This window comes from Artibeus jamaicensis, unplaced genomic scaffold (assembly GCF_021234435.1).
Source record: "Artibeus jamaicensis isolate MK-2021 breed Jamaican fruit bat unplaced genomic scaffold, CSHL_Jam_final contig_3126, whole genome shotgun sequence".
Taxonomy (NCBI): Eukaryota; Metazoa; Chordata; class Mammalia; order Chiroptera; family Phyllostomidae; genus Artibeus; species Artibeus jamaicensis.
In genome coordinates this window covers 18,767,403-18,783,449 of record NW_026521723.1, presented here as the reverse complement: position 1 = coordinate 18,783,449, position 16,047 = coordinate 18,767,403, and the positions used below count along the sequence as shown (strand labels likewise).

Genomic DNA, 16,047 nt, shown 5'->3' with positions numbered 1-16,047 from the left:
TGTGGATAAAAGGGAACCCTCATGCACTGTTGATGGGAATGAAGAATGGTGCAGCCACTGTGGAAAACCGTATAGTGTTACCTGCAAAACTTAAAAATGGAACTGCTTTATGATGCAGCCATTTCCATTTCTGGGATTATATCTGAAGAAACCTGAAACACTAATTTGAAAAAATATATGCACCCCTATATTTACTGCAGCATTATTTACAATAGCCACTATTTGGAAGCAGCCCAGGCCGCCCATCAGTAGATGGTTGGATAAAACTACTAGGGTGCATTTACACAATGGAAGACTACTCGTCTGTAAAAAAGAATGAGATCTTACCTTCTGTGATGCCTTGGATGGTCCTGGAGAGTGTCATTCTGTGTGAAATAGGCCAGTTAGAGAAAAACAAGTTCTATATGACTTCACTGTTATGTGAAATCTAATCAAAATAAATACAATGGAAACAGATTCATAGATACAGAAAATAGACTGACAGCTGTCATATGTAAGGGAGTTTGAGGACTGGAAAAAGTAAAGGGATTAAGCCTCCCCCCCACCCCCCAAAAAAGCCTCATAGACACAGACAACAGTAGGATGATTACCAGAGGGAGAGGGGGTTTGAGAAAGGTAAAAGAGGGTGTAATGGGTTAAGGGTGATGGAAGGAGACTTGACCTTGGGTGGAGAACACACAATATAATATACAGATTATTTATTATAGAATTGTACAACTGAAACCTATATAATTTCATTAACCAATATTACCCCAATAAATTCAGTTTAAAACAAAACAATTCTTAGTATAGTAGTGACAGAAGGTAGTACTTTCTCAACCTGTTGAAGAACATCTAGGAGAAACTGACAGTTGAGATTCTTACTGGTAAATTACTAAATGCTTTCCTTGTAATATTGACCAAGACAAGAATGCCCACCCTGAACAATGCCATTTCTGAACATTGTACTGGAGTTTCTAGCTGGTACAGTCAAGTATTTTTGTCTCCATACATCATTAAACAATGAACCATGTACTACTGTCTTGTGGCTATCTTATTGTCTTGAAGCTTTTGAGTCATCTATTTAATATTTTACACATTTATCTTTACTCCACAATTTGGTTGTATGTTTTTATGAGGAGAGGGCCTCTGGCTACTTTGTATTCCCTATTTTACCTAGCATGGTGCCTTAGATATAGTATGTATTCAGTAAATACTAATTGATTTATTGTGCTTCATTCTTGGAACTAAGCTACATATTTTTTAAAAATGGTTATCTTCTTGGATCAGGCCAGCCAGACAACAAGTTGCTGAACATTTTATCTTTAATTTGTTGTGATATGTATATATCAATTAGTAATGGTACATTTTTTCTTTTTTTTTAATTTTGTTTTATTAGTGGTGATTTACTCAGAATAGAAGCAAAAACGCTGCATTCAATTCTAGATGAAGTTATTTTCAAGCTTTTATCAACTCTTAGTCCAGTCATGAGAAATACTGCTACAAAGCTGCTACTGTTTATGGCACAATCCCATCAGGAAATTTTGATTTTACTAAGACTAAGTACCTGCTACAAAGGTAGTACATTTATTCTTTCTTTTCTTGAGATTTGAAAAAATAACATTTTTATTGAAAAAGGCAATAATCGAAATGTGCAAATAAAATTCTATCACAATAGATAACCATTTAAGGAAAAAGTATTTGTGTAATCAAGCTGTCTTCCTGTCTTCACAGACAGCATACGGTACCTTGTTGATGAGTTGACAATTAATAATTACTCTCTCTCTGACAAAACATGTATGTATTGAATATACCATACAGTGTTATAAAATTATGACCAAACAGATCAGTGACCTTACCAAGACTAACTTTACTGAGGAAAACAGAGCTGTGCTTGACAATTGACTGCACTTTTGATCTTTACATCAATTAATAATTACTCTTTAACTCCTTCACTGCTCAAAAACAAACATTCCTCAAAAACAAAGCATTTCCCTCACTGCTAAATCAAATGTATATGTGAATAAAAAGTCAGAAAATTTAAAGTAGAAAGGGCTTAATGTTTTACCATTCTCATATAGTAGTTTGCATTTAATTGAAGGTTTACTGTGTGTTAGATTCTATTCTACATACTTTAAATGCATTAAAATATCGAATCATTATAATAACCTATGAGGGCTGTTTATTCTTTTTTTTATAGCAGTGGGAACAGAAACAGAAAAGTTAGGTAATTTACTTACGATTACAGTTTTTTTTTAACTTTTCAAGGAAAGTTATATGTTAGCTTTGTTTTATTTTTTTGCTAGCCAGAGTTGTCAGTCACTACAGTATATTTTCTTATTCAGTCTATTTGCTTATAGTGAGGAAAAGGATTCTAGTTTATTAAATATATGTATTTATACAGGATTATATTATGAGGAAAATTTAAAAGATCAGAATGCAGTGTGATGTATTGAATACCAAAATGTCCTTTTATAATTTTTTTTAAAGATTTATTTATTTTTTTTAAAGACAGGGCAAGGGAGGGAGAAAGAGAGGGAAAGAAACATCAATGTGTGGTTGCCTCTTGAGTGCCCCCTACTGGCCTGCAATCTAGGCACATGCCCTAACTGGGAATTGAACCGACAACCCTTTGGATCCCAGGCCGGCACTCAATCCACTGAGCCACACCAGCCAGGGCTGTTCTATAATTTTTGTTGGTACGCTTTTACTAACTTGCCTTGTACCAGTCATCGCTGTGAACATTGTAATTATTTTGTGTTATAGGGATAGAGAGGGAGAGAAAGTGTCAGTAATAAAACCATCTAGTTGGTATTGTGCTAGATGTACATTTTGTAAATCTGTAATTTCTTCTATAGAAACGCAAGTATTCCAGCAGAGTTCATTATAAAGGAATTTCATCTTAATGATCCTTCTTCCCTTTCTTTTTTTAATAGTAGAACCTACTCAGTTTCTTCAAGATATTTTACAATTACTTATACTACTGAGAACTTCAGTCTTTTTTTCCCCATTATCATTTATTCCCCCAGCCCCTCTTCTGCCTCCATCCACCCTGCTCCCTGAGAACTTCAGTCTTAAAAGAGTAAGAATTGTGGAAAGATTCATATAGTGGCTTTCCCATTTGTACACTCCAAAGCCATTATAGCTTACTTACTTACATTTAATAAATACATTATAACATGTCATTTCAACATGCCTTGGAAATTGTACATACTTTGTACCTCATAGTGTTCTGTTTTGTTTTGGAATGAGACTGCAATATTTTGTGTTGTAACACTTCTATGCTATTTGCTCAGGAACCTATTGATTTGCCCCAAGTTATTTACAGTGCTGTATATTTTCATTTAACAGTAACTTTAATTAATAATGACTGATTATTAAACCTGCTTAAGTGTTTCCACTGGGTAGGTATTACTCAGTCTGTATTCATTATCTTTTTAAAAATATTTCAGTTTAAGGTAGTTATGTTAAAACAGAAAGTAAATTATGTATCTCTACTTTTTGACTTACCACAATGATTCCACTCCCCTTTTTTAATTAAAGAGATTGACTAAAAAGATTTTGCATCAGATTGCACAAGAATTTTTAGGACAGAGCACATAAGAACTCTTAGAACAGAGGAGTATCCTAAAGTCCTTACTCTAAAAGTCTTTGAGATAAGGAAAAACAAAATTATGTGGTTGATCCTGTTATGTGCTTTTGTTTCTAAATCAGCCCTTTTAACCTCAAATTAACAGATTAGCTAATAAAATCATGTTTTATTAGTATTAGTTGTATCTTTTTTTATTCCATTTCAGGACTCAGAAACCTACTAAATAAACAAGAGCCTGGGACAGAGTTTTGTCAAGAATTTAGACAGCTCATTCGCCTTTTAAGCCCTAAGGTCCATCAGGAGGTAGAAGAGCAGGTATTAATTTATAAAATAATGATATGCATGATACTTGCTAACATTTCAGTAAATGTTTTAATTTCAAAATTTGGAGTGGTAGCCTCTTAAATCTTTTATTTTTTTCTCTCTCCTCCTTTCTTTAGTTATTTGCCAAGATCCAGAGCAGCCATAATTTGATGGGGAAGGGGATTATTTATGGACTGAATTTTAACACCAGACCCTTTTTTATTTTTATTTTTTAGCCTTGAGTCTAAACATACCTTGAGTCCACATTTTAGATATTGCCTAAGTGAGCCTAACATACTTCCTTAAGGAGGTCAGGTTTAATATTCATATACTTTCCTTGACATGGGCCTAAGAAAATGTTGCCTCATGCCTAACAATTAGAGATGATACTAATATTTCCTCAGGCCTGATGGTTTAAGAGGTAAACTTAATAAAAAAGTCTTTCTTAGAGATGTTTCTCAGTTAATTCTGGCATTTTATTTCAGAAACTACATCAAGCAGCTTGCTTGATTCAAGCTTATTGGAAGGGTTTCCAAACTAGGAAGAGATTAAAGAAGCTTCCATCTGCTGTAATTATTTTACAGAGGAATTTCAGGTAAAAAATTTGGGTGAGAGGAACGATGACTCAAGAGGGCTAGATACATCTTAATTAAAGTGTAGCTGAGTGAAAATGTAGAGATTTGGGTTTGGGGTTTTGAGGTTGTTTTTTGGGTTTTTTATTTTTTCAATTTTCTAATCAGTTTCTATTATTCTTATTTTCATTGTTGTTCTGTACATTTCTGAGTAACAGCGCTCAGTACAGCACTCTGTACATTTCTGAGTAACTAGATGCACTTTCAAAGAAAAGGGCATAATGTAAGACAAGACTATAATGTAACAAATATACAGCCTTATTAACCTAATAAGATGTTTTTGGGCTAAGCCTAAGGGAGGAGCCTGTGATAGTCGATTACCTTTTTAAACCTTTTAAACCAAAAATTGCCATAATTGTTTATATGTAGTTATGATAAAAACATGTGTATGTATTTAAGTATGTCAACCTTATTTTTCTCAGTAAATAGGGCATGAATAGATAAGGTTATTGAGATATGACATAGTTTGTCATTCATGTCTATTTCAAGTAGACTAAAAATGAAATGCTAAAGACATAGCCTAGTTTTTGATATGACTAACCTATCAGGTTCTTAGAGGTAAGGAAAAGAACACACATGTAAGTGACTTAGCTCTCAGGTCACTTAAATAGACCCATCTCAGAGGTGATTTTTCATGCAGCCTAACTTAAAGCTAAATTTTAGTTTGCTAAAGTGAAACTTGCATGTTGCAGATGTCAGTGGTTTTTTTTTTTAACAAACAAACTGAAACTCTTAGTAAGTGCAGCTGCATTTCTCAGTTATAAAAATATTTTAAAATAGTGAACTAATAAAATTTAGCTTTAAGCTAGACTGCATGAGAAATGCATTCTTTATCATAAATGACGTTTTCATAAAATGATCTAAGAGCTAACTTGTTTGTGGTGTGTGTGTGTATGCACATGCATGCTTTCAAACATGAAATTAAATCATATGAATCCAGAATCATATTTACAATTTATAGTCATTTCAGTCGATGAACCTCACTTTTTGACTGTCTTGCTTCCACTTTGCTTTTCGTTACTTGGAATATGTCATGCCAGTCCCTTCTGGCCTGAACGGTTCTGTTGAGAAATTAGCTGACAGTCTTATGGGGCCTCCTTTTCAGTAACTACTTTCCTCCTACTGCTTTTAAGATTCTTTCTTTGTCTTTAACATTTACTATTTTAATTATTATGTGTTTTGGTGTGGGCCTCTTTGGGTTCATGTTGATTGGGACTCTGTGCTTTTTGAACAGGTATGTCTTTTTCATTCGTCTGGTTAAACCATTATTTCTTCAAACAGATTCTTGATCTCTTGATCTCTCTTTTCTCCTTCTGGTATTCCTATTGTTCGGAAGTTGTTATAATTGATGTTATTATGCCAGAGGTCTTATACACTTTCATCACTTTTTAAAATTCTTTTTTATTTTCCCTGCTCTCTTGGGTGTTTTTTGTTATCTTGTCCTCTAAATTGCTGATTCAGTCCTCTGCTTTATCTGACCTGTTGTTGATTCTTTCTAGTGTATTCTTTATTTTAGATATTCCTGTTTTTCTTTTTTTCAGTTTCTATGTCTTTTATTGCCTCCTATCTTTTTGTTTAAATTCTCACTGAGATCATTTTTCCCTAAGATCCTTGAGTATCCTTAAAACCATTGTTTTGAATTCTGCATCTGGAATCTTTGTTGCTTTTATTTCATTTAATTCCTTATCTGGGGATTTCTCTTGTTCTTTCATTTGGGGCATGTTTGTTTCCTCATTTTCTGCCCTTTTTTGTCTCAGTATATTATGTATATCTGCTATGACTCCCAAACTTGTTACTGTGGTTTTATGTTGCAGGTGTCTTGTGGGGCTCAGTGGCAAAATCTCCTAGTTCGCTTGAGCTAGATGCTCCAGGAATGTGTCTTGTGTGAGTTATGTGTACCCTCCTATTGTAGTTGAGCCATGAATGCTGTTGGCCCACTTGTGGATAGGGTTAACCGTCAGGTTGGCTGACTATAAGAACTGACCTTAGTTACAGTGTGTGAGCCACTGTGTGGGGGCTGCCCACCAAGGTAGAGTTGTCCCTAGCAAGGTCTGGTGCCTGCCAGAATCTGTCTTTGAGTGTGCCACTTGTATGATTAGTTAGGTTGAGCTTTGGTGTGGTCTGAAGCCCACCACTGGTTATATTGGTTCTGGGTGCACTTGGGTGGGGTTTCAGGAAGGTCAGTGTCAGACACTGCCTATAACCAGTCTTTGGCTACCTGTCTGGAGCTATCATGTGATTCACTGTGGCTGCCTCTACTGGGCCAGTAAAGGCCCACATGGGAGAAGCCAAGCTGTATAAAAGGTTTGGCTTCACCCAACTTCGAACCAGGGGCAGATCAGTTAAAGGCCAAAGGCACCCCAAGATTTGCCTCCACTCGCCTACCGCTTCACTGCCTACTGAGGTTAACTGGTCTTCCTCAAGAGCCTTCCAAAGACAGACAGTAGAATGGGCCCAGGCTGACCACAATCTACAGTTTCTTCCATGACCCACAAGCTCAATAGGGTGGGCAACTTGTGTCAGGAAGACAGGGCTAGTGGATCTCATGCTTGGGATTAGCATGGGCAGGCGCTCAATGTGGGAAAAGCAGCCCCTACTCCAGAGCCATTCCACTGAGTCTTTGTTTGAGTCTCTGCCCCTAATTGTTCCAGTAGGAGTGCACTGCAGGTTCCATTTGGGTACAGCCAGCCAGCCCTTCTGCAGGAGCAAGCACAGCAGCATGGGGCAGTGGGAGTTGGTAGGAAGGTCAAATGAGTCCCCTATTGTAGTTTCGTGTGCTACATCTGTGCACATAATGAAGAGAAGAGTGGCCCCTGCTCCAAAGCTACACAGCTCAGTGAATGAGTGCCTGCCAAGAGTTTTCCCAGAAAAAGAGCACATCGAACATCCTTGTTGGGTACAGCCAGCAGACAGACCTTCCTGCAGCACTCAAGTTCAGCTGGGTGGTGCTGACAGTAGTTGGATGATGGGTTAATGCAGTTCCCAGGCTGGTGCTGTAAGAATACAAGTGTTCGATCCTGGGAAAATGGTATAGTCTGAGTATAGTGGTCTGAAAATGGTCTGTGTATAGTATGGGATAGGGGCTCAGCTTAGGGACCTCAGACCTCTGTAGCTGACTCTACAGCTCTTTCCTTGGGGCCATATCACCCAGATCTCTTAATAACTCTCATATGTGCTTAGTTGTCTTCCCTCTACCAGAGCCCTTAGTAAGTGTCCAAGATCAAGATCCTGTGTGTTGCCCTTTAAGAGAGCACTTGGGTTTAAAGCATATTCCCTTCCCTCCTAGGCAGACAGAACCTCCACTGATTTTCACCGCCAAATGTTACATGAGCTCCTTTTCCTGACTCTGGTGTACTTCTTCACAGCTCTGGTGTTCTGGGTTGGGGATCTGGCATGGAGTTGAGACCCCACACCCCTCAAGGGGTACTTTTGCAGCCAAGATATTTCTCCAGATTCTCAACAGCCACACTTGTGTGCAGGGGCCAGCCCTTTCCATGTCTCTGTGCTTCTTAACAGTCTGTGTGTGACTTTCTCTGTAAACCCTTGGTTATAATACATTTGTTCAACTAGCTTTTGATTGCTTGTTTAGGTAGATTGCTCTGTAATTAACTACGAGTCCAGTTTGGAGCTGACAGGATGTGAGTGTAGCTTCTACCAATTCACAGCCATCTTGGAATGATCAAGAAAGACATTTTGAAACAAATAAACTTTCAACTTTGGCCTAAGTGTAAAACCAAAGAAAACACATTGTAATTGGTAGCAGTTAAGAAATTGAAAGAAAACAACAAACATGAAATGTTATCAAAATTATTTTATGACTTCTCTACTTTAAAATACTTTATTTTAAAGTTATATCTCTTCTGGCCAAGATGAAGGCATAGATAGGCACACTGTACCTCCTTGTACAACCAAAATAAGAACAATTTAAAAACAAAAAACAACCAGAACTGACAGAAAACCAAACTGTATGGAACTCCGACAACCAAGGAGTGAAAGAAGACACATTCATCCAGACCGGTAGGAGGGGTGGAGACAGGCAGCTAGGTGGAGAGGACCTCAGCAAGGCAGCGGCTAGAGGACCCAGCGAGGCAGTGGATTGTGGGGTGGGATGTGCAAGGCTATAGCTGGCCGGTAAGGCGGGTGGACCTGGCAGTCCCACATCCGCGTTCAGATAAACCGGGCAGAACAACTGGGGAGCGGGACAGACCCAGCAACCCAGGGCTCCAGGGCAGGGGAAATAAAGCCTCAAACCACTGACTGAAAACACCTGTGGGGGTTCAGACAGCAGGAGAAACTCCCAGCCTCACAGGAGACTTCGTTGGACAGACCCTCAGGGTCCTAGAATGTACACAAGCCCACCCACCCAGGAACCAGCACCAAAAGAGCCCACTTTGCTTGTGGAAAGTTGGGGAAGTGACTGAAATCCAGCAGAGAGTGGAGCAAGCACCATTGTTTCCTCTAGGACACTTCACCACATATAGTCTTGCAACACAGCAACATGGGTTTCCCTGCCCTGGTGAACACTTAAGGCTCCACCCCTTACTACGTAACAGGTGTGTTAAAACAAACAAAAAAAAAATCGCCCAAACAAAAGAACAGATCAAAGCTCTAGAAAAAATACAACTAAGCAATGAAGAGATAGCCAACCTATCAGATGCACAGTTCAAAACACTGGTGATCAGGATGCTCACAGAATTGGTTGAATTTGGTCGCAAATTAGATGAAAAAATGAAGGCTATGCTAAGGAAAATGTACAGGGAAACAATAATGATGCGAAGGAAACTGGGACTCAGATCAACGGTGTGGACCAGAAGGAAGAAAGAAATGACCAAACAGAAAAGAATGAAGAAGCAAGAATTTAAAAAAATGAGGAGAGACTTAGGAACCTCCAGGACATCTTTAAACATTCCAACATCCAAATTATAGGGGTACCAGTCAGGGAAGAGGAAGAGTGACAAGTGGAAAACTTATTTGAACAAATAATGAAGGAGAACATCCCCAATCTGGCAAAGGAAATAGACTTCCAGGAAGTCTGGGAAGCTCAGAGAGTCCCAAAGAAGTTGGACCCAAGGAGGAAAACACCAAGGCACATCATCATTATATTATCCAAGATTAAAATGGAGAGAATCCTAGAAGCAGCAAGAGAGAAGGAGACAGTTACCTACAAAGGAGTTCCCATCAGACTATCAGCAAAAAGATGAAAGAAGACTTTGCAAAAAGAAGGGGCTGGAAAGAAGTATTGCAAGTCATGAAAAGCAAGGACCTATATCCAAGATTGCTCTATCCAGCAAAGCTTTCATTTAGAATGGAAGGGCAGATGAAGTGTTTCTCAGATAAGGTCAAATTCAAGGAGTTCATCATCCCCAAGCCCTTATTATATGAAATGTTAAAGGGACTTACCTAAGAAAAAGAAGATAAAAAATATGAACAGTAAAATGACAACAAACTTACAGTTACTAACAACCACACCTAAAACAAAAATAAAAGCAAACTAAACAAGTACAACAGGAACAGAAACACAGAAATGGAGAACACATGGAGGGTTAACAACAGGGGAGTGGGAGGGGGAGAGGGAGAAAAGGTACAAAGAGTAAGTAGCATAGATGGTAGGTAGAAAATAGAAAGGGGGAGGGTAAGAATAGTATATGAAATGTAGAAGCCAAAGAACTTGTACGTATAACCCATGGACATGAACTAAAGTAGGCAATGTGGGTGGGAGGGGGTGTGCAGGGCAGAGGGGAGTGAAGGGGGGAAAATACGACAACTGTAATAGCATAATAAAATATATTAAAAAATAAATAAACTCATGTCTAATTTTTCTTGACTTTTTGAAAGAAATTGAATTAAAAATTATAACCTTCTGTATACCATTACGATGTCTGCCTTTTAAGACTACAAAGCTATAGCAAATACCACATTTGTTGGCAGTTTAAGTATAAGAATCTAAGAGAAAGCAAATACTCTTGAGTGAGGTATATGCAAATTAAGTCTATAGAGATAAATACTGCTTTCTGCTTCTTTTCTCATCCTCTTTGATTTCTTTTTCTATGCTTATCTGAAGGCTTTTTTAGTATAATATGTTTACTAGAGACTGATATATGTGATCCCCTTAGTAGTGATGTAGGAAGCATTCAAAACTGGCTGGAAATGGCTAAGGAGAAAGTTTGGTGAGTAAAGGCAGATAGTGCAGAAATACTAATTAAATAAAATTTTGTGGCCACATATTATAAAGGTAATGTTAATAATTGAGAAATAGATAAACATGAAGAAAATTTAAAACATCCATAATCATTCCATGCAGTATAGATCTCTGTCAAAATTTGTTTTTAACCATTTATTTTCCTATATAGGTATTATAAATACATATGTTTTTAACAGAATTTGGGTCTTTTCTATGTCCTGATTTTATTTTCATTTGGCATTAGATTGTTGGTATATTCTCATGTTATGAATATTCTTTGAAATTCTTATTTTTTCATAGTACCTATCAAGTGAATGAACCAGTATTTATCCAGCTCACTATTGTAGGATATATGGATTTCAACTTGTTACTGTTGCAATGCTATGGAGAACATCTATGAACATAAATCTTTGCACACATATCAGGTTTTACCTTAAGAAAATTATTAGAAATGGAATTAATTGGTTAACATTAGGGCTTTGATATGTTTTAAAAATATTTCTCCGGGAAGGTTGTATACAAGAGCATGTGAACATTCATTTCATTATACTCCAACAACACTAGGAATTATGTTAAAAAAATTTCTGTCTGTACTCATACACATACTAATGAGTTTAAGCATTTTTCGTATACTTCTCAGTGGACATAGGATTTACGAAAATTTTGTATATGGTACTTACTGTTTCCATCACAGATCTAAACGAGCAAAGAAATTACTGGAACTAAATAGGCAGAAGGAAGAAGAGGACCGCAGATTACAACTGCAGCTTCAAAGACAGAGAGCCATGAGACTTTCCCGAGAATTACGGCTGAGTATGCTTGAAATAGTTCATCCAGGTGGGTAGCAGTATCAATTTTATCAGTTTAAGAATGTTTAGGATATCTTGTAATAAACCAGATTTCCTAGATACTTGGCAATTTCTTTCTTAAAATTTGGACCATTTCCTTTTTAATAAGATAAACCTTATTAAATTTCTTGAGTTAAAAATAGTTCCTAGTTTTTCTTATCAAGGCCTATTGCTTGATGATGAACTATCTTTCCACTAATTTTTCTATTCTTATATTTTAGATAAATTAGTGAAATGGGCAAACATATTCTTTTTTTTTTTAGATTTTATTTATTTTTGCAAACATATTCTTAAAGATAGATGTCAATGACATAGAAAAAGAATCTCAGGAATTGACAGCTGGAGTTAAGAGTATCAACATTTTGCCATCAGAAACTTTACTCATACCCCAGTACAAACCTTGTAACACATTCTTGTCACCTTTGACACTCTAAGCTGAAATTCATGTTAAAGTATAGTCTGAGAGATCTGACTAATTTCAAGGTCTTTTTTTGTTTGTCCTTCCTAGGACTCATTCCCAGTGTCCTTCACTAGTTTCTTATTTTCCTACCTGTCCATAAATACTGCTGCTTCTCAGTGTTGCATCTCCACCCTATTATTCTCTGGCTGCTCTTCCTGTGGTACCGTATCCATGACTGTAGCCTCAACTACTGACTGATTGTTGAGCACTCTGAAATCTTGTCTCCATTCTCACCCTCCCTCCTAAAACAAATGAAATGTTTTGTATTTGTACTATCCAAACTTAGCCACTGGCTGGAAGTGGCTCAAGTACTTGAAATATGGCTAGTGGGTGTGCTTGAAACCTGAGTTTTTTACTTTATTTATTTAAACTTAAGTAGTTTTGGTTGGTTGGTTGGTTGTGGGGTTTTTATTTATTTGTTTGTTGTTTTTTTGGCTAGTGTTGACTATATTGGACAACATAGCTTTGTAGCCAAGATGCCTGTTGGGTCGTTTTATTTAGCTAGTCACAAACATCCCAAAATCTAGTCCTGATCTACCCCCTTCTAGTTTCCTCTCTGTGTATTCCCACTCTCAGGTAATTGTACCAATAGTCTGCTCAGTTTCCCATCCATGAAACAACCTAGAGTTTTTTCCCTCTCTTTTGCTCCATTCAGTTGGTCAATAAATCCTATCAATTTTTTTGTACTATCTCTCAAATACATCCCTTTTTATTATTACCTTCTAATGCCTATTCTATCACAGTTAGCTGTTGTGAACCCTGGCCTATTATATACTAAACAACTTACAGAAAGTAAAAACAAAGTCATCTGTTGAACCAAGTGAACTAAAGAGAATTTTGGAAACACAGATAACACATAGATCTGTTTTTCCCTTTCCCTGTGGAAGTACTAAATGACTTTCTAACCTTGTACTGGTGATTCTTTTTTCTAAATGTTCTTGCCATTGTATTTTCAGCCCTTTTTTCCTGTGACACAAAACATTTTATGAATCTTTTCTCCAAAGAAGCTATATAATCTGAAATCTGAGAAACATTTTGGAGTTCTTTGTTTCTGAAATCTTTGAACCATTATAAAATAATAGAATTGGGAAACTAAGTGAAAGTATTTTTTTTTAAAAAGGACTGCAATATTTTTGTTACTATCATTGTCCTAATTCCAGAATTTGATACAGCATAGAGGTCAGTAGGTTGTAATGGTGTCTATCCTCTTTTTAGGTCAGATGGAAAAACATAATCGGGAAATAGAAGAGAAATCAGCATTGATTATCCAGAAACATTGGAGAGGGTACAGGGAAAGGAAAATTTTTCTCCAACAGAAGCCATCTCTCGTGGAATATAAAGCAGCTGTCATACTTCAGAGAGCAGTGAGTCTGATGTAGTAAAAAGAATACTGGATTAGGAAAAACATTGCTGTTTACTTCCTGTGAAATCTTGGTCACGCCACTTAGCTTTCCTGAGCCTTAGTTTCTCCTCTATAAAATAAGAATCTTCTTACCCTTTAGACACTCAGTCCTTAGCACATTCATAGACCCTTATACATGTTTATGATGTACAGCATGTTTGTTAATTTTTTTCTTTCTTACTTGAGCTGTGAGCACCTCAAGTATAAGGAATTAAGTTTTACTTATTGTCAGTTCTCAGCATGTGTTTGATATGTGAATGGATGTCTACCCTGCCATTTTCATTTGGTGGTTGTTTGGATCAGATGACCTAATACATGGGAAAGTGGATTTCAACTTGTAAATTGCAAAGGTCTATGCAAGTGCAGTATGTCATATTTGATGTTTGTAATGCACAAGTAAAGTATTGATATAATGAGATCATTATAATTTTTGAGCCATAGAGAGGGTTTTTTTTTCTTTTTACATTTTATTTATTGATTTTAGAGAGGGAGAGACATAGATTTGTTGTTCCATTCATTTATACATTCATTGGTTAATTCCCTTTTTTTAAGATTTTATTTTCTTTATTTTTTAGAGAGGGGAAAGCAGAGGGAAAGAGAAGGAGGGAAACATCAGTGTGTGGTTGCCTCTCATACGCCCCACACTGAGGTCCTGGTGGTCAACCTAGGCATGTGCCCTAGACTGGGAATCAAACCAGCAACCCTTTGATTCACAGGCCAGCGCTCAACAACTGAGCCACACCAGCCAGGGCTCATTGGTTGATTCTTATATGTGCCCTGACCACAGATCAAACCCACAATCTTGGCGTATCAGGACAGTGCTTTAACCAACTGAGTTCTCTGGCCAGGGCTAGAAAGTTGTTCCTAAATGATAATTTTCCCAGGAGTTGTCTGCAGTGTATACATATATGTACACAATATATCCATACATATATATACATATGCATGTGTATATATGTATATTTACTATGTACACTTTGGAAAATCCCAGTACAAGGCTATTTATTTTATTTAAGGACCAGTGTTCCTAATATCTGGTTATTATACATGGTTAACTTTCATATTAGTATTTTAGGTCCTATAGCATTTAGTTTTACAACCCCTTATTATTGAATGTCAGGCCAATTTTGGTATTACACAGTGATAGATTTTGAACAGTCTCTTTGCTGAATTCTCTGATTAACCTTTTACAAAGATTTTTTTTTTTAACCATTTAAAAAAAAAGGCTAACTTAAGTTCTAGGAATATAGAAAGATCAATGTTTGCCACCTTCTTCCTCAGGCTTTTAATCTCAGGCTATATCTGCATCAGACAAACCTGTGCCACTCAGCAGAGTGGCACCAACACCTGATATGAACCCTCTGCTAAGCAAGGCCATCTAAGGAGTAACCCATGGATGTCATTGTTGGAGACATTTCCTTTAGAGGACCCCTTGCGTCCATTCTGATACTTTTACCTCATGACAACCTCCTTTTAAAAACTCTCCCCTGTCAGATAATCAACAGGGTCCTTATTGAGTTGACTAATTACCTTGCCTGATTTAGATAAGCCCAATACTTTGTATGTAAAAGGGTCATTTACCCTAAAGTGAAATATCTTAATTTATCCACCATTATTACTTTGACAGAAAAGCAGGGGTCAGCATAGGAAAATATCTGAGGGCTGTGCAGGCAAAGTTGTTTTGGCTTTCACACTTTCCTGTTGTATAAGAGGAACAAAATTCATCAGCTCTGCCTTGTACCTTAACTACCCAAAAAGAGGAATATGGGTCTCCACTGAAGGTTAAAAAAGATATGGGTCAAGATCATATTTATAGTCTTTGTAACTCACTACTAAGAATAACAGTAAAACTCTGGCCAGCATGGCTCAGTTAGTTGGATGTCATCCTGCAAACCCAAATGTTGCCAGTTTCATTCCTGGTTGGGGCACATGCCTGGGTTGCAGGCTTGATCCCTGGCCAGGGCAGGTACAAGAGGCAGCCAGTCAATGTTTCTCTCTCACATCAGGGTTTCTCTCCCCCTCTTTCCTCTCTCCCTTCCCCTCTCTCTAAAATCAAAAATAAAATAAAAGTAACAGTGAAGCCAAAGCAAAGATAGTCAAAAATAGAAAAGGAAAGTAGATTACTTTCAAAGAGGGAAAAGAGAAAGAAAAATGACAGTACAGAAAGGAAAGGAAATTAGTAGGGAAAATTAGAACAGGGCAAATGGTTAGTAAAGGACACATTTGCCACATTTTTAAGCATCCATTTCTAAGACATACATTTAATTGGATTTCTATTTTCCAGTACAGTAACCAATAACCACATGTGGCTATTGAGTATTTACGTGTAGCCGGTCCACATTGAAATGTGTTGTAAGTGGAAAGTACCCACCAGATTTTGAAGACTTACTATGGAAAAAAAAGTGTTAAATATTTCAATAATAACTTTTAAAATTGATTTTATGTTGAAATGCTAATACTTTACATATTTGAGTTATGTTTATGTAACTTTACAAAATATTAATTTGACCTGTTTCTTTTTATTTTAATTTTTTATTGTTCAAGTACACTCTTTGTACTTTTCTAATGTGTCTACTACATAATTTAAAGCTACATGTACAGGGCAGGGCAAAAGTAGGTCTACAGTTATTCATATGGAAAATAATAGTAT

The 16,047-nt window shown here is 36.9% G+C and overlaps 1 protein-coding gene across 3 annotated transcripts in view; it reads left to right on the top strand.

The window, feature by feature from the left end:
* The window catches only part of IQCB1 (IQ motif containing B1), a 56,999-nt gene that overhangs the window by 29,951 nt on the left and 11,001 nt on the right, over positions 1-16,047 (top strand). For 2 of the 3 annotated variants that reach the window (XM_037142273.2, XM_053663174.1), the window contains 5 exons: positions 1,379-1,557; positions 3,777-3,886; positions 4,360-4,469; positions 11,382-11,524; positions 13,211-13,359. In XM_037142273.2, coding sequence (XP_036998168.2) covers positions 1,379-1,557; positions 3,777-3,886; positions 4,360-4,469; positions 11,382-11,524; positions 13,211-13,359 — 691 coding nt within the window. The remainder of the gene's footprint in view (positions 1-1,378; positions 1,558-3,776; positions 3,887-4,359; positions 4,470-11,381; positions 11,525-13,210; positions 13,360-16,047) is intronic. The other variant, XM_037142275.2, reaches the window with a different exon arrangement.